This window comes from Caloenas nicobarica, chromosome 8, assembly GCF_036013445.1.
Source record: "Caloenas nicobarica isolate bCalNic1 chromosome 8, bCalNic1.hap1, whole genome shotgun sequence".
Classification (NCBI taxonomy): Eukaryota; Metazoa; Chordata; class Aves; order Columbiformes; family Columbidae; genus Caloenas; species Caloenas nicobarica.
Genome location: NC_088252.1, coordinates 19032647 through 19050882, shown reverse-complemented (window position 1 = coordinate 19050882; position 18236 = coordinate 19032647). Strand labels below are relative to the sequence as shown.

General features: G+C 36.8%; 1 protein-coding gene across 1 annotated transcript in view; it reads right to left on the bottom strand.

The window, feature by feature from the left end:
* The window catches only part of PIK3CA (phosphatidylinositol-4,5-bisphosphate 3-kinase catalytic subunit alpha), a 46098-nt gene that overhangs the window by 10794 nt on the left and 17068 nt on the right, over window positions 1–18236 (bottom strand). The window contains exons 2-17 of the mRNA XM_065640436.1: window positions 17312–17725; window positions 15576–15785; window positions 14739–14989; window positions 12889–13134; window positions 12080–12165; window positions 10079–10184; window positions 8804–8956; window positions 8561–8695; window positions 4702–4826; window positions 4215–4296; window positions 3610–3774; window positions 2952–3055; window positions 1694–1865; window positions 1260–1366; window positions 622–743; window positions 8–86 (exon numbers count right to left, since the gene is read on the bottom strand). Of these exons, the coding sequence (XP_065496508.1) occupies window positions 8–86; window positions 622–743; window positions 1260–1366; window positions 1694–1865; window positions 2952–3055; window positions 3610–3774; window positions 4215–4296; window positions 4702–4826; window positions 8561–8695; window positions 8804–8956; window positions 10079–10184; window positions 12080–12165; window positions 12889–13134; window positions 14739–14989; window positions 15576–15785; window positions 17312–17663 (2495 nt within the window). The 5' untranslated portion in view covers window positions 17664–17725. The remainder of the gene's footprint in view (window positions 1–7; window positions 87–621; window positions 744–1259; window positions 1367–1693; window positions 1866–2951; window positions 3056–3609; window positions 3775–4214; window positions 4297–4701; window positions 4827–8560; window positions 8696–8803; window positions 8957–10078; window positions 10185–12079; window positions 12166–12888; window positions 13135–14738; window positions 14990–15575; window positions 15786–17311; window positions 17726–18236) is intronic.

Sequence of the window (18236 nt, the reverse complement as noted above, 5' to 3'; positions counted from 1 at the left end):
TGCTTACCGAAGATCGAGACCCTGATTTTGCCAGATGTTTTCCATAATTCTGATTATCTGAAGTGTCAACATGTCCTGACGCAAGTCTGGAATAGTCAAATACATAGAGATTGCAAATTTCGTAACACCAGAACACTTTGTCAAATCTTATTTTACTTTTCCTCCCAAAAGTGTGTCTAAAGGAAACAAGGCTTGCACAGTTTAGTGTAGGTTTTGTTCTCTCAATAGAGAAAAGCATATTTTAAATAATTGAGACTGAATAAAAATTTGTGGTGGAAATTTCAAAGCTGTTTAAAAATAAACACTAAAAACATGACAATGGAATTACAGATTACACATCTGTAATATCTTAAAGACATTTTGGTGTAAAAAACCCGAAGTATTAAATAGTACCGTGTTCCACCTCAGACTGAGCATCTTAGAACATACAAAATTTGTACATGACTAAGAACAATACTTATTTGTGCATGCTTAATTTTTCTGGAAAAGAAAATTGCTTTGCTCTGATTTTTTTAGGTTTTTTTTTTCCAATATATGTATTTTATACGCTTAGAAATATACTAAACAGTAGGTTAGGAAAAACAGATACATAGCTTTTGGATTACACTTATTTCTCCTTACCATCTCCATTTTTAAATATTATCTCATTGTTCTGAAATAACAATTCAGACATAATATCTGGGTTTTCCCAGTTCAACCACAAGGGCCTTTTTGCAGATGACATTATCCTGCACTCCTCAAGCCTGTAAAAGAGATAAGAGTTCTATGAAACAGGCACAACTGGATTCTCATACCATGTTTCTGTAATACTACTAAGTTCTCCCTGGTTTCTTCAAACTCTTTGAACTAGTACCAAATTAAAGATGCACAGGTATCACACACACAACAACCAACCACTTTTACTTTCCGCTTCAAACTTAACTTAGTAAGTGCAATATTAACCTTTGCGAAGCCCAGCAGAAGAACTGGCTATGCCATAAGTTGTCCTTGGGCAGTGTGTGTTCCTTACAAATGGAAAAAGCACTGCAGTTCCTGTCACCTTAACGGAACAGCTCACTGTCATGTTGTTCCCTAATCTCTTACACCATTAGATTAAAACTACACCGCTCTTTATGAAATACTCTGCTACAAATTTTATTCAGTTAACTTTGAAGATACTAATGTTTAGTACATTAGCATTTAACCTTAATATTGTTAATGTTAACATCACTACACATTTACTTAAATAGCCAGACAAATTTCAAAACTGAAGACAGTACCGAAGATTTCCCAGTTGATGCGCAGGATTAAGTGGAGAGATAAAACCTTGTAAAGCATCCATAAAATCTGGTCGTCTCATTTGCTCAACGAGAAACTTCATCTGTACCTGATAAATAATCACATTTAGGTTTTGAGAACGCTAATTACATGTAAATGAAGGTAAGTTTCAGATTTTAGCTTTGGTTTTAAAACATGGCTTTGCACAGTTCCAACATAAGCAACTCAGCTTAGCCACATACTACACAAATTGAAACCCTTAACTTTAAGTTCTATTGCCTCAAGAGGCAGACAGTGGCAATGCACACAGAAAACATTACAGCTTCTAGGAAAACATATGATCTACCAAATTTAGCATTTATATTTTTCTAGTTAATAAAATAAAATTCCTGTGACTCTACAGTAACAGTTTTGGTATGTGGACAATTTATAATACCTTCTGGGTCTCATCTTTTTTTTCCTGTTTGAGAATATCTGTGAGGTTAATCAACTTCTCCATAGCCTCCACCTGCCTGCTCAGATGCTTTAGGTACATTCCACACGCTCGACAATAGGACTCCAGAAGTAAACCAAACCTCTGACTTACAGTTTTATTGTGCATTTCAGACCTACACAGAGAGGAAGAACAGTTATAGCTTAAAGACAAGACCACTTAAAGGTGCCAAAAATGAAGCTATACCTGTAACATCTTCCTGAGGGCTGCTTATGGATCCATCTTTTCAGGTACATAACTTGTATTGACCTCCCACAACTCATTTCATTCTGACTGGACGGATCACACTTCAGCACCCTTCCCAATTAATTCAGCACAGAGCTTATAGGCTTTTTCCCCATTCCTGCTTGCTCCATCCTGTCCTTCTCTACTCCTTGCCTTTACTTAAAATCCATGCTTTCCAGGAACCCTGAAGGAAACATCCAGCTTTCAATTCAAGTTCCAGATTTCTTTGCTGAAAGCAAAGCTAACCTGTTTCATTTTCTCCCATCTCATGTAGCCAGTCTCAGGCTGTGGCCCCTCTAGTTTCCTTGTTCTTACATACTCTCAGCCTTTGCACAGTCTGTGTCTGATCATGTTGTCTGAGAACAGCATTTTTGGTGAGACCTAGCTACAATCCAGTATGCCGTAAGATGATTTATGCTCAGCCTTCTCAACACCAGGAACTACATAAGCCCATGTTGTACTCAGTAAGGAAGAACACAGAGATATTTTGGCTATCAAGCTCTCTGAAGTCTTTAACAAGCATGTATGAATAGTTATTTTTCAAAACCTTTTCTAGTCAAATTGGGCAGTTTTCTTTAGATCTCAACTACTTCCAAAATTTTCTGTGAAAGACCGATAGGGCATCTGGTACACAAAATAAAGCTCAAACAGCAGAAATCTGTCGAATGTGTAACCAGCTAACAATATGGGAGGCTTCCAGCAATATTAGTTAGACTACCCTACTTCTAAGAATAATCATTAGATAAAAAGAAATACAGGACTAAGTATCTATTATTAACCAGCTTTTGAAACTGCAAGGGATGACTTCTGTTACCAAACTATGCATTCAAACTCTTAACCAATATAAAACAAACTCTAAGTAGTAATATTTTCCTAAAAAAAATGACATTTAGTATGCCAAGCCTTTACAACAACTAATTGTTTACAGCTAATAGGAACTCCACCACCCCTTAACATAACACAGTATTAAGCTTACTTTAAATGCCAAAAGAAGAAGTGTCCTATCCTTTGATTGGTCAGTGCCTTCTTGAGTAAAAATCTCACAAGCTGATTATCTAAATACTGTTCATATTTCAGAACCTAAAGAAAAAATAAAAAAAAATCAGATGCAGTTATTTTTATGAACAACATACAGATTAAAAGCAGTCAACTAAAAAGCAATCGATGTTTTGCATTAAATCCTGCAGAATGACTGATCTTGGTATTAATGTTTTTGTGTGTTTGGGTTTGAACAATATCTGCTAACAGCACACTGGCTGCCTCTATTTCAGGAACTTAGCATCTGATGCTTCCTTTACTGTTACCAAATATTTTAGCTTCAACTTGCTCAAAATTTTGTGAATATGTTTCCGCTCATACTTTCCCACATGTCAGAACAGCTGAAGCAGCTCCCTGTTCCAGTTGGTAGAATAGTTCTGCATCTCTACAAAATTTTGTCATAAACTACCACCAAGCAAAAAACCACAGCAGTACAGAAAAGGAGCTACATTTCATCTCCTCCTACTAAATAATCTGCAATGCAAACAGATATTTTTGATGACCTCTTTTTCACATCATCACTTTTGTTGTATTTTAAGCCTCTGTGATTATTGAATATACAGAAGACATTAAGTATACCAAAACATGTTCTATACCTGTACTAGCTGGATTAAATACTGAGACAGTTTGTCATCTGTCAAGTACTTCTCTAGACACCGAACTGCAAAAGCTCGCACCATCGGATCTGGATAATTACAGTCCAAAAGCTCCATTGCTTGCTCTGGCTTGATTGGAGGCCAATCTTTTACCAAACAGTACATCTGTGGACAAGAATTCCAAGCACATCACACATTTGCATTGATTAGGAAGAAATTGTAATACACAACCATCGTCAGACACAAACTACATCTGAGTAGAAGCTGTTTACTTGCCAGTCTTCTCTCAATAAACATTTGTTATTTTATCCACTATAAAAAGAACGAAAACAAAACCTCACATTTAACTGTAACTGACAAATCAGCAACATAACAAGGATTCAAGTGATGCCACCAGAAGGAAATGGGAAGACTCAGATTGAGCTAAATAGCTAGAACTACAGACCAGACTGATCAGTCAATTATAGTGGCAGCTTGAATCATCTAAGTTTTCATTCAATGTATCATGCACACATAATATGTTTTTAACTTCCAGAAGTTTTCTTTAAAATAGCTTAGTTAAAAGCTCCTTCACAACTTAAAACTAATTCAATGCTAAGTGTTACCTGGGCCACTTCATCTCTAGAATTCCATTTAACAGACAAAAGTAATTTGGGCAGAATTTCTGGAGTATTCACACAATAGTGTCTGCGAAAGAGAAGAAAGTTGTATGTTCAAAATGTCATTTTTTTCTTCAATAACCATCTACTATACCCCCCCTCAGTCTTGCACTTTTTTCTTCCTTGGCCAGCATAACCCAGCTGATCCCATAAGGTGGTGTCAAGATCCATGCATGAAAGCTAAGACTGCAGGCATGGGAAAAACATGAACTAATTAAACAACTTACTTTTCTCCATAGGCTCACAAACCAAGACATACAATGCAGAATGCTTTAAAAGCCTTTTCTAAGACACTAACCCCAACAGAATAAAGAACAGAATAAAGAAAAGGGAGCAAAACCCAAGACAATCAGGAGACATTTGGAGTGAATAGGGTGAAGTTTGACTGTGACAACGAGGGTTTTTCTTTGGTTTGGTTTTTGTTTTTAAATACCTGTGGCTCCAGAGGAAGTCCTTCTCTTGCTCAGTGATTTCAGACAAAGGATCCCGTGTACAGATGGCTCGCAGTTGCTCCTTGTCGCTTTCTCTTAATTCGTTATCTCGAGCTATTCTGTTATTCTGCAGAGAGAGAGTTGGTCATTAACCCTCCACACGTTTCTTTCTCTTGTCATACAACATACTTGAAATATTTTAACAGCAGAGCAACACTTATAGCCTATGGCATGCAATACCATCTTGTTGTTTCCTTTTGTTAAAACTGAGGACTTCCAATTAAAAAAAAAAAAGATTAAAGACTGGGCCTTTGATTTCTACAACTGCTTTTAGTCACTACTGGGACAAGATGCACATCGAACTAAACCAGGTGTGTGGAAAAATAGCAGCCATTGACATCCAATGAACAACATAATGCAGCACAAAACGCAACTGGTCATTTCTGTCTCCAGTTTTGAGACTGCTGAGAGCTGCTGAAAGGAATGAAAAAGAATCAGAACTGAAAAAGCAAAATAGGGGGGATGAAGCTAGGTAAATAAATGTAAAACACTGTAGGAAAGCCTAAGTAACAGGAAGACTGGAAAACATTAGAATTAGTATAAGGTATTCTCCAAAGAAACAGAAAACAGAACTGGTACACGCCAAAATTAATTTTATCTAAGACTTCACTTATTAGAACAAGCTTAGACCAATAGCAAAAGTATTGAAACGACTACTGCTTGATTTTTCACAGCTCATGTGCCGAGTTCAATAATTCTCCTATACTTTCCATTTCTTAGTACATGTCACATGTGTTTCACAAAGCAACATATTAAACTATGCAGTTTGAGGTTTCAGCTACAGAATCGATTGCACTGCAAAAAGGAGCAATCTTACGCAGGTTATATTATTGCCCTTAGTATAAAATACAACTGTAAAAACCAAGTTTGACACTTAAAATGAAGATAAACCAAAAATTCTACAAGAGTTGAATAGTGCTTTCACAGTGAACTCACATTTTCACACCTGTATGATACCTACTACTACAAAACCATAATATCAACTGTTTTCCAAATTCAAAATGTTTAAATGTAGAACCACAGTATCTGTCCTCTTGTTCTGCTCTGTCCCTGGACAATTTCTACAGAGCACATTGAACAAGACAATAAGCAAGAAGAAACTGAGTTTTGTCTGCCAGTTTTGTTGATGGAAGTTTTCAACTGGTTGAACTAGTGCTTGGAAACAGAAATATCGACATGTCTTTTAAAGAAAGTCATTCCAATGCATCTGGCTTTAAAAAAAAAAAAAAGCAAGCTGAAGAACAATCTGAAATTACCAGGTAGGAGATCAAGGCACCCTTTAAAAGTTGAAGTGGTGTTATTTTAAGAATATGCACAAACACAAACAGTTGTCAGGTTATACCACAGGATATCTACCTCAGACTAAAAATTCTCTACGTTTAATTACATAAATTATGTGTTCTTATGATGGGTTCACTACTATTATATGGGACAAGAATATTCTGGCCTTCGAGCTTACATCTACCAATATTAAGGTATCAACCAACCAGCTCACAGGATTTTTAGTATCTTACCCTGTCAGTAGCGTGATAGTGCAAGATGTTAGCGCACCAATATGTTGTTTTGGTTTTTTTCCTTTTATAATCATTCTGAAGCATATGGACTGGACTTAGAAGTGGAGGAAATTATTCAGGGCTACTGTCTATGTGGCACAGGAAAATTTCTAGAACACATTCTCAAATATTATGGTAATAGATACAGTGCAAGTAGCAAAGCCAGAGTCATTCTATATGGAAGTTAATGGATAAATGACTTTATAATTACCCTACTGCTGACATAAGATCAAATAGTTGGTATTGAACAAGTCATTAATTGCACATATTTGTCTTGATTCTGACAGAGTCATCCTAGATAGTAAGTGAAAGTCAAAAAAGTATAAAATGTACCTGCATAGTGGGTCAGAAAGATCATAGTTTAGGTCAAGCCCAGAAGGAAAATGCATTTATCCTGTTGCGGTCAACACCAAAAACTTGAAATTCTATGAATTGTGGGACAGTAAGTTAGATTTAATATTTGAAAATTCTTTCATATTTGAGATATTAATGGACCTATAAATGATCTAAGTATGTATTAAGTGATTTTAAATGCAGCGTAATGCATTTCAAGGTTAAACAAAAAAGTTATGCTCTTTGTATCGTAACAAAAACATTTATATAGAAATCATACCTCAGTGACTGCGTTGCAGATTTCGACCATTTCAGACAAGCATTTTTTACTTATTTTAGATAGGGCCAATGCTACACAGTAATCTAGTATCTGATTTTTGAATGAGTAACAACACATTGTAACTATATTTAGGGAGTTACAAGGCAAACAGCTAGAAATACACACAGTACCTGACTATAGGAAGTTTGGCTTCAGACCTGAAGACACCACACATTAAAAGATAAAGGGGACAAATACAATACTAAGAGATCACTAGTGATGTTCAAACTTACCAATCATGTAATGAAATACGATTTAAGAAAGGATAAGTAATAAGAGGATTTTGGCAGACACCAAGGAGGGTTGAAAGAAAAGCAGCATGAATAATGAGAGATCAAAGCAGTGATACATGGTTTGTTTCCCTGTCAACTTAGTCACTGATGCAAATGGGCTTTCTCCGCTCTATGACCTCCTCCGACAGTATTGCAAAGATTATCACAAAAAAGAAAAGGCAATAATTTGAGACTTTATTCCACCACAGAATGTTGGGGTTTTTAGTTGTAAAGTGTAAGTTGATCATTACTTGGTCACTAATAAGAGCTTATTCTCCCCACCATTTATTATTTTTGCCTTCAGATGGAACAAAACAATGAGCTGAACATATATACGCCCAGGTAACAGGCTGTGTTACAGCAAAGGAATGTGATTTACCAAGAAGCCAACTGTCCTTAAACACTTTTTGAGAGCCCTGCAGCACAGCTCAGTCACAATATACACCCTAAGCAGATACACCACTCTATGATGGGCTTCCTGTAGAGTATCAAGAGCAATCAAATGCCTGCAACCCTTTGTTCAAGATATGTTGAGATGGGACTGTTATAAATATCACCAGAATTCCCAAACTGGAAGCTTACTGACGCTTATGCTCTTTTAAGCACAGCAAAACTTTCCACATAGAGACTCCTCTTCACACAGACCACAAAGGTCTCTTGGGGAAACTCAAGTCTTTGAACCAGCCTCCAGAAGAAAGAGTAAAACACACCAACTCAATTCACAGCCTTGTTTTTAAATACATAGCATTATCAGCGTTACTGCTTTCCTTTTTTCTCCTTTTAATCAACCAAAATGTGCTTTTAAGAAAGATCCAGACCTCACCAAAAAGCCAACTGTCAACACACAGATTTTCTTCATGCAAGAGAAGAGATCGAGGACCGCACTCATGTGTGTACCAATCAGTTCCCTTAAAATTCCCTGTACCTATGGCTGTAACTAGCCCATTAAACAACCAGTAGAGAGATATAGACACCTTTAGGTTACAAAAGGAGAATTATAACTTTTGAAGAGTTAAACTCAGTAGTTTATACACCTGAATTAGTGATATGAAAAGTGTCGAAAAAGCCCTAGCAGTTCACACAGTAAAGTTTCTCTTTAAAGTGTTTGGGCTGGACAGTGAAGCATTAGGTCAGTTTATTGGTAACATAAAGGAGGGAGAATATATTATTCACTTTGCTAAACACAAAACAAAAAACTGTTTTCTTGCTTTTACAACCAAAATGAATATATGGAAAAAAGTTCTCTTTATCATTAATATACTGAGTAAAATAAATAATACTTTTGTATTTTAGTAGCTAAACTTGGAGGGGGAGTTTGCCTTACCAGCCCCGCATAGCTGTAGTTAAAGCCCAGTTCACGTGATATAGTCCAATTGGCATGTTCTTCGATCACAGTCATATCTGGGAACTTTACAGGATTGCTAAACCAATCGAATTCCAGCTCTAAACATGGAGTTTCCTATGTAAACAGAATTTAAATTACTTTTTCTGTTGAACGATACTAATTACAATACAGCATATGTTGAAAACATGCTTTTAAGGAGGAAGCCAGCATGCAAATACTTACCTTATTTGGGTTTGATCCAGTAACACCAATAGGATTCAACAAATCCTCCAGCCCATGAGGTACTGCCCAAAGATTCAAGGCCATTTTCCCAGAAACAAGGGTGTCTGTGTAATCAAACATGTTTATATTTCCCCAAGCCAATGGACAGTGCTCCTTTAAGAGATTAAAGGATGATTGTTGAGTGTCATGTATTTATTGTGGACCACAAGAAATAACACTTTCACCCCAGAGCAAGTTGTTACATTCCCAGATTAGCAGAAAGCAGGTTGTGAATGCAGTACCATATTTTTTTAGGACTGACTCTCATGGCAGTCATTTTGCGAAATGATATCGAAACACTCACAAACACGTGCTAACATCTTCCCCACATCAAAATAACTCAAGATGATGGAGAGGTTTTTTTGACAGAGAAAAACTTTTTAATCCAGGCCTGTAGTGACAGAAGAAGGGGCAACAGTTTTAAACCGAAAGACAATAGGTTTAGATTTAACAAATATTTTTTTGTATCTGTATCTACTTTTTTTTTTTGACACGATAAGGGTGGTCAGACACTGGAACAGGCTGCCCAGAGAAGTTGCAGATGCCTCACCCCTGAAGTGTTCAAGCTCAGGTTGAGTGGGGCTTTTGAGCAACCTGAACTAGTGAGAAATGTCCCTGCCCACAGCTGGGGAATTAGACTAGATGGTCTTGAAAGGTCCTGCCCAACCCAAACCAATCTATGATTCTATAAGATTTGGAAACCCAGTCATAGACAAAAGCTATATAGTACCTGTGACACACATCCAAACTCAGCATGTAAAGATGCCAGTGGCTAGAATTGGATGCCATATGCGGATTCTTAAAAATTATTATTGGAGATCTTGCATCAAATGTTAAAGAAACACAAATTGCCTTTATTTTAAAAATCAACTCTAAATTCAAGTATAAACCATGACCCTTATTTAATAAATAGGTAAGTAACATATGGGTTTAGAAACTTGAGTTAAAAGGCACCTGCACCTCAAAACACTAACACTGATCTTTGGGTCTGACATTATAGTATAGAAACAACTTAGTGTTGAACGGATAAGCTTTTTTCCATGTTGTTTAATTTCTGACCACAAAAAACCCCAGAGTGGTAGTCTGAATACGATACAGGAAAAGAAACACACATTTCAATCAGATTCAAATAAAACATCGCACTAAGACACATTGTCAAGACAGCATTTATCAAATACCTTCCCAAACTTAAGTAGCTTTTGGTCATTAGTTCATTAAAGCAATGAAGTACTTTACCTCTTTAGCGCCCTTCCGGCCTTTAACAGAACAGATAGAAAGGCAGAGCCGAGCAGCACGTGGAAGATCAGGAATGTACATGTCATACAGTAGCCATTCATTCCATCTGTAACATTTAAAAAGCAGAATAAAACCAAGTTAAAGGACAGCATGGAAGAGAACTGCATTTAGTCAGCAGTTATACTAAAAAGCATTTGTTCTATTTCTACCTAAACTGTATACGTGCAATAAGAGCACACTTTCTTACTCTTCCGTGAAGGGTCCTCTTATATACATTTGACCACATCTCTTTTGGGGAATGGAAATTTCCTCAATTAGCCTTCTAGCAGCAACGCCTTTTAAAAAGCCACCCTAGGTTCAGTTCCACCAAACTCAGTAACAGGTTCATTCACTTTCGCTCTTGCAAACCTACTGACTGCAAAGGCCAGAGTATGTCTAACCTAAAGCCAATGGATCTGCATATGTGCTACACTAATATAAGGTTTAGCTTGTGAAATATTTTTCACTTGGGGGAAAAAAAAAAAGTGGCATCACTTTCAGAACTCAACTAAATTCGAACTGCTGGAAAATAAAAACATAATTGCAAGATGGGAATATAACACAGAAATCTAAAGCAATATCCCTAACCCAGATATTATTCTATTTACCACAGTAATATAAGCACAGATTGGTCCTACAGGAATATACATTTTGTTTTCATGAACTTCTCCGAGTAGACTTTCTCAGTTGCTAGAACTGTGCTTTTGAAGATGAATTTCTAAATACAGTTTATTTTCTTAAGTGGACTGGCATGCTAAATTGTCTCAGTTTGGAGAGACAGAACCTTCCAAAGACAGCACTAATTTCTCAGTGGCTGTAGCTACTAAAAGCAGAGTTTTACAAAGAAATACCTGTCCAAGCCCTTTTTTAAGAATGAAGAAATTGACAGAAACTTTCATTCACTTTTCTTAGGTGTTCATTTCATATAATACAGATCTGTGTGATTATGTCCATGTTTTCAAGCCATACCCTTCACCACCTTTCCAAGAAGATTTTCTCCCTAAAAGCAGTTAAATCATCAGTTCAAGTATAGCTATATTTGAAGCAACTCAGAGGGACAGGCTATTTTTCAACAGCTATGGGTATTATTAGGCCTGCTAATTACAAAACCTAATTACATTCATGGAAAACATACAGACAAAAATAAGTTTCAAAATGTATTAATAAAGACATTAAGTCAAATAGAAAATGCAAGTCAAGAATTACTTCTGAACACATACTTTCACCTAATCCTAGCAGATGCTGAAATCTCATACTTCCCCATTAGTCAAAGTTACAGGAACATTATTTAGATACTTCTTCTCAATGGGTTTATATATGCTCATATAAAACTTATTTTTGCACTTTTAAGGTCATGTGATTTATTCTTCCAGAAAATATTGGTCAAATATTGGTCTTCCAGAAAATAGTAGGTCGAATCTCCTGAAAATAATCAGCCCAGATCTAGCAGTCACTTCCATATGAGCAGATGACAGTCATATCCCCACACACAGCAGTTCTGCTTTAGAACACACTACACAACCTCACTGGAACAAATTTGCAGGTTATATCACATGACATTGCCTCATGCTGAAAATGAAATCTGAACCTGCAATGGGAACACCTGCTATTGATCCATGGTCAAAAAATAGAGCTCAGTCACCCAGAGCTATGCTGATTTCCCAGTATTACTGACTAATTGTATTGGAGTTTCATAGGCAACTGCAAATGCATGTTAAACAGATTTGTTCAGTAAAGAAACTATACTATTATATGCAACAAGACAAAATACTTGTGTATGAATTAACTCTATTTATAAATATCAAGATATGTAAAAACGTTCTTACAAAACTTAGGGCAAGGAATTCCCAGTAAGAAGCTCTACCTGAACAATGGCCAAGCTGAGCCTTTATTCCTTCAGTTTTATCGTTTATAACACCCTGGAAGACAAGTTCTCTGTAGTTGTTCGAGTACTTGGCTTACCTGGGATTAGAACAGGGTACCCTTTGAGTATTCACATTGTCACACAAAGGTTCTCCTCCATGGTAGATACCTGTTCTAACATAGATCTGAAAACAATGTTGATATTAGTACCATCTTTGAAATGTTACTATAAACATTTCTTCCACTGCTATCAAGATATACTATGGTTACAACATATTACCTTTAATTTCCATCAAGTAAAAAACAAAACCAAAACTGAAAACCAAACAGCCCCATCACTCCCCAGCCCAAATTCATTCCTGCTCTGCAAGGTGTGAAGCATAGTATGTAAGTATACCCTTCTAGAAAAAATGCTTTGGTCTTTTTCCTCATTAATTGCAAACCTAGTTCTTAAAAATAATACAGTAAGAAACTTGAAATGAACACTAAAGAAAAAAAAGCCTAGAATTTGTTCTCAAAAAGGTACAGTGAAAGAAAAGACCAAATTCTGAGAAAGTTAGAGCGCCAGTCTTGGTGTATATCTTCAACAGACTGAACCCTGCCTACCTTTTCTCCTTGATCTCCCCACAAAAACAACATGGGTTTTGTTTTTCTACCCATTACATACTTGGCTGAAGTGAACTATGCAAACTATCCTCCTATTAGGTAGAATACTTAGCTAAATACTACAACTCACACCTCTTTAGTAGTATACAAAAGTTTTCAGATGCTAAAACATGGCTATATTTTTTTAAGAATTGTGTACTTCAACTTAAATAACAGAGTGGTCTAATTTTTTACCATGTTAAATAACGCCTCTTTTTCACAGGAGGGAAACCACATATGCTGCCATACAGCATTTGCCTTACCTTGTCAATGTCTCTAATGTTCACATTTACATAGGTTGCACAGAGGATTCTTATTCTGAGAGCACTATTTATAGTCCAGAGGGATTTGGCTGTGGCTTCTCCATTCATGTAGGGCGTAGCTGTAGAGATACGCCTGGAGTAAGATGGCATTGTAAAGGTGTCCAGTGGCAGCTGGGTATACAGGCTTTCCTTAGCCATCAGCATGAGATTGGGCATGCGACCAAGCATTATACAGCTTCTTATATACTGCAAGAAAACAAACCCAAAATTCAGTATGTTTTCAAAGCTTACACTTTTGGTATTCTGTACCTAAAAATACACAGGAAAATATAAAAGTATTTAAAGAGTTTATCAATATCCCTGTATGTGCACCCTTCACAGTATCATAACATCCAACTGTTTAAATACATTGTTGGGTAGGATCACACAGCGCTTCATACAGATTTTGAGATCTAACACCTACAACAGTGGAAGGCTGAACTGGGACAGAACAGAGCTGACAAAAGGACAGGTCAGGTTTCTTGCAGTGCTTCACAGCTCTGGCGCAGTGCAGCACACACCGAGCAGGGTGGTTGCAGAGCAGAGCTGTTCCCGGAAGCGCTGAGCCGTTCCTGCCCCAGCCGCTGCGCAGACCCAGCCCGGGAGACTGATGCTCCCAGTCACAGGCAGAGAGCACAAGGCAAGTGGCACACACAGTAATTTTGGGTTCCGTTGTGCTTGTTACCTTCTGCCCAGCACTGAGCCCGAAAGACTCTAGCTGTAAGGTTGCATGGTGTCCATTCAGGACTGCTGAGCGCATTTATTCTGGCAACAGTACCGCAAAATACAATGTGTTAAGGCAGGTCCAGCCCTGGAATGTAATTAGCAGGCTCTTTTGTGGCACAGCAAAGGCATCAGGTACTTCTGAAGAAGCCACGCTAGATCAAATAGGTCTAGTGTTTGATCTCAAGATGACTGTGCAGAATTATTCATGTATGCTTGCACTTGTTCCCCAGCTCCCACAGAACAGAGCTGCTTTTCTCATTATTCAGGATCCCCCCACCCCTTTCTCTGCCCACTGCTCTGGAGAGCAGATCAGCAACCATTTCAGCCAAAGGAATGGAAGCTGTTTATGACAATTCAGTCCTCAAAGAGGAAGCAGCAGTAGCCTGTCAGGAAATCCACGGGGTAACATTGTTGCCTGCTCCAGGGGGCTGCTCTGATGTTCTTCTGTCAGCAGTTCTGTCTCACACTCACAGCACTAACAAAACCCAGGCAACGAAAGGACAGACAGCCACAAGAAGATTTAACAATGATTTGTGCAGTGCTGGAAGTTTGTCACTTCTTTAGAAGAATAAAAAAATTTAAAAGGTGTAAGTAACACGAAAACGGTTTGTTCAGACTTTTTTCACTCCTAAAGGGGGACGGGACAGGATTCACAGTAGCAATGGTTGCTTCATAATGTAACATCTGATCAAATTCCCTTTCGTATTACATCAGCCCCATTTGAGCGTAACTTATCCCTTGCCATCAGATATCTAGGATATTTCTGAAAGTACCTACCACTAATCTATCACTAATGTTAGAGGTAAACTACTTCATTCAAAGACAAAAAAAAATTTTACACTAGTGATATACATTCTAGCTTAAATTACTTTTTCTCCCCTTCTCTCTTTTGAAGCACATACAGCAACAAATATGCACACTACATATATGCATTAGCCAATTAGTTTAAAGACATATACACTTTTACTTCCATGTTTGGATTAATTTAATGAAAAAGCATGCAAGTCATAAAATTGATCATTTTTCTCCCTCACAAATTTGCATTATTTCAGTGTAATTCAAAATAAAACCATTACATGACTCACCTTATACTGGCTCAGTGGATATTTTTCTAGCAAGTATTCATCACAGCCACACACTTTTAAAATATATTTGCCCTGGTACTCCAAGACGCAAAGTTTCAGTTGTTCAGACGACAGTAACATGCTTCGTGTTTTCTTCCTAATCGCTTCAGCAATAACTTGCTCAGGCACACAGTCATGATTGATTTTTAAGGTGTATTTCTGCTTATCATTGTTTGGTGATACTATTACCCATATCACCACTATAATTTGCCCTAGAATAAATGTAAAATAATGTTACGCCTATCATTTTCAATACAGTTTCAGAACAAAACAAAAATCTAAAACCCCCCAAAAAAACAACTCCTCCTCAACCCCCACCACAGAAAGTTGCTTGCAGTACTACTGAAAGATGTAGACAATATTCACAGCCCAAATTCTCAGACAGCTTATAACTTCTGCAAGGAAGTATGCGCACTCCGTTTATTTTTGACTGTAGTAAAAGTTCAAACTCTTACTTGTTGAGGTTCAAAACTGAATCCTACTGACCAGTCAGCTGTCAAGAAAACAGCAGTAACTGTTGCATAGCCATTAAAAAAAAAAAAATCACCTCTATTTACCAAATTATAGTTCAAAACTTAGTTATTAGAATAGCTAAAAAAATTTACATGTTGTTGTCTTACTTATGAATCTACACTTTACCAAGAAAGTTCTTCTGAGTAACTTATGCTGTAAGATATTGCTAGAGTGTACTAAATACATAAGGTAAAATGGTGATTTACCTAAGTCACCAGCTGCACGCTTTCATTTCAAACGCTGAAAAAACACACATTATGTTTCTACTGTAAATATTTATCTTACCTTTATCTAGTTTATTGTATATGTGTTTGGGTAGCTCAGATGAAGACTCTACATTTGGAGGACAAACATATAATGCTCTACTGTGTGGTGCGTTGGCATCTCGAAGATCCACAGCTTCTTTACAAACATTAAGAATATTTCTTCTGAAGTCTTGTACTTCTGGATCCTTTACCATGTCAAATTCACAGACAGGCATGCCAATAGCAAAACCTACAGTGGTGAAGCATGAGGAAATAATTGTAGCTGATAATTGAAGCTAAAGTTTGCTTCTATCAGTGATAGAAAAAGCATCCTTTAAGCAAAATACAACGTTTGTGTTAACCACTGGTTTCTACTTGGATACACAATAGTTTTATTTCATTCAAGAACAACTCAGTTAAGTGTACCCAGCAGTCACAGAAAAGGTTAGAAGACACACAGACATTCACAGGAGATCCTGGAAGCTTTAAATCACCACTCTCACAGCCAAACACTCCTCCTGGAGGAAAAGGACCAGTAATAAACTTCCTTTGAAGTCAGCACGAAGTTTCTGAAGTGGACCAGAGAAACAGTGGTGATTTTTTTCTAAAACTCTGGCAGGATTATTGGTAGCTATGAGAATGATAATCAACTTTGCTTCCAACTGAATGACAGCTATTCAATTTATTTTGTGAACTACACTATCTAAAAATGTGACAAGCACTCCAAGAGATATTGAACTTCCACTGTTTGGCATAGATTCATGCAATAAGAGTCCATTTCTCTCAGGTCCTCAGTCTCAGATAAAATTCAATTTACTTTAATGAGATTACTTGCATAAATAACTATTTATGCAACTACGTTCAAATGGAAACTTTCAATTGTCCTGTGCATGGTTAGCTAACCACTGTTCTTAAGTTCTGAACGGGCTACACTTTACAAAACAAAAGTAGTTTACTTATGATGCATTCATAACAATGAAGTAATTTAACAATTAGGAGCACTCCAGAACAAGTATTTCCAGTTGACAAGTCTCTACCACTGCAAGAGACATCTGTTAGCAACTAAACGGGAGCAGGGATGTTTGTAGTGCCTGAATTTAGACACTTACCTAGATGCTGAAACATATGCCAGTCTCCCTGTGCCTTCTCAGTGGATAATGGAAAGTGATAAACTACTCCAGAGATTATCCAAAACATCAGAATTTGTCTCCTCTCTGCCTCTCCAACCTCTGGTGTTTGTGTTTCCCTCCCACCCCCATGCTCTTTTTGTCAGCGGCAGGGGGAAAAAAAACCACCTCATTTCTGAAATTTTACTTTCTAAGCGAGATATGTGGTATTAAAACCTGTGCTACCTTAAATGTGGTTTAAGATTTGTAGTTAAATCCAGAATTTACAATTTTGTAAACTTCAAAGGAAATTAAGAGTGACTTCCCAAACAATAGAACAAGCTTTGCTCTGTAATAACATTAAATCCTGCTAATAGACAAGCAAAAAATATCCTCTAACCCACATACAAATAGCAAATACTTAAAAAGCAAAAGACTTCACATGCGAATGAAACAGAACAGGAAAAAAACCTAATTCATAGTTTACGGATGTTGGCTTTACCATGATCAGCATCTTCAGACATTTGATGCAAAAACTGACAGTTATGAAATGCAAACGCTGACTGATAGATACAGGTGACAAACAATCCATTTCAATTCTTTCTTTTGTATTTTGAAGAGAAGCAGCCAGATAAACAGATTAGCTATGTGTAAATAAAGACAATCTCACCTATTTCTCTATTAAGAATCTTTTCTTCTCTGTTACCTACTGGTTCAATGACTTTTAGAAAAGGCTGAAACAGTCGCAGGTCACAAAGTCTCCGTGTTTCATCAAAAAATTCTTCTCTTTCTGCTTCTTGTGTAACACTTACAAAAATGTAAGAAGATTCATCTTGAAGGAGCTGATAGAGAGGGTATTTTCTTGCTTCTTTAAAAAGTTCATGTTTAATTGTTAGTAAGGTGGCCTCACGGAGGCATTCTAGAGTCACTATCATTCCATTTGGGAGAAGACACTCCACAAGGATCCGTGGTGGCATCAAGTGGATGCCCCATAGTTCGCCAGATGATGGTCGTGGAGGCATTTTTAAGTCTTTAGATAACTTTGTACTGGAATTTTTTCAAGTAGTGATTCGTGTGAAGAAACCTAAGTAAAAACCAGAAATTTAAATATGAAAACGTAAAATATGAACATCACAAGGAACTTCAGATAAAATTGTTCAAACACCACTTTTACTTGTAGAAGAATATTCATTACAATATTTTACGTTCATAAAAAGACTTGATAAAACTGAAGTCTAAGGAGCTTGTATTTGATGTAGGTATCTCCTCAAATAAAATAGTTAATAGCAGAATCAGTTTGAAAAAAATGCCAGTACATGTCTTAGAAAATTAGAGGATTATTTTTATTTACCTGAAGTTTATAATTTACGATTAGAACACTTCAACAGCACAAGGGATGAAAATACCTAATACTGAAATCATTATTATAGCAATTTTAAAGTAAATCTCAAACCCAGTTCTTCACATTTTTAATTTGGAAAGAGAAACATTTGTCATCTGGATGAGAAAAACCATCAGCTCTGCTCAGTTTAGCCAAACCAATGCTTCATTATTTTTTTCTCACTTTTTCTCATCCCAAACCTCTTAAATATTCA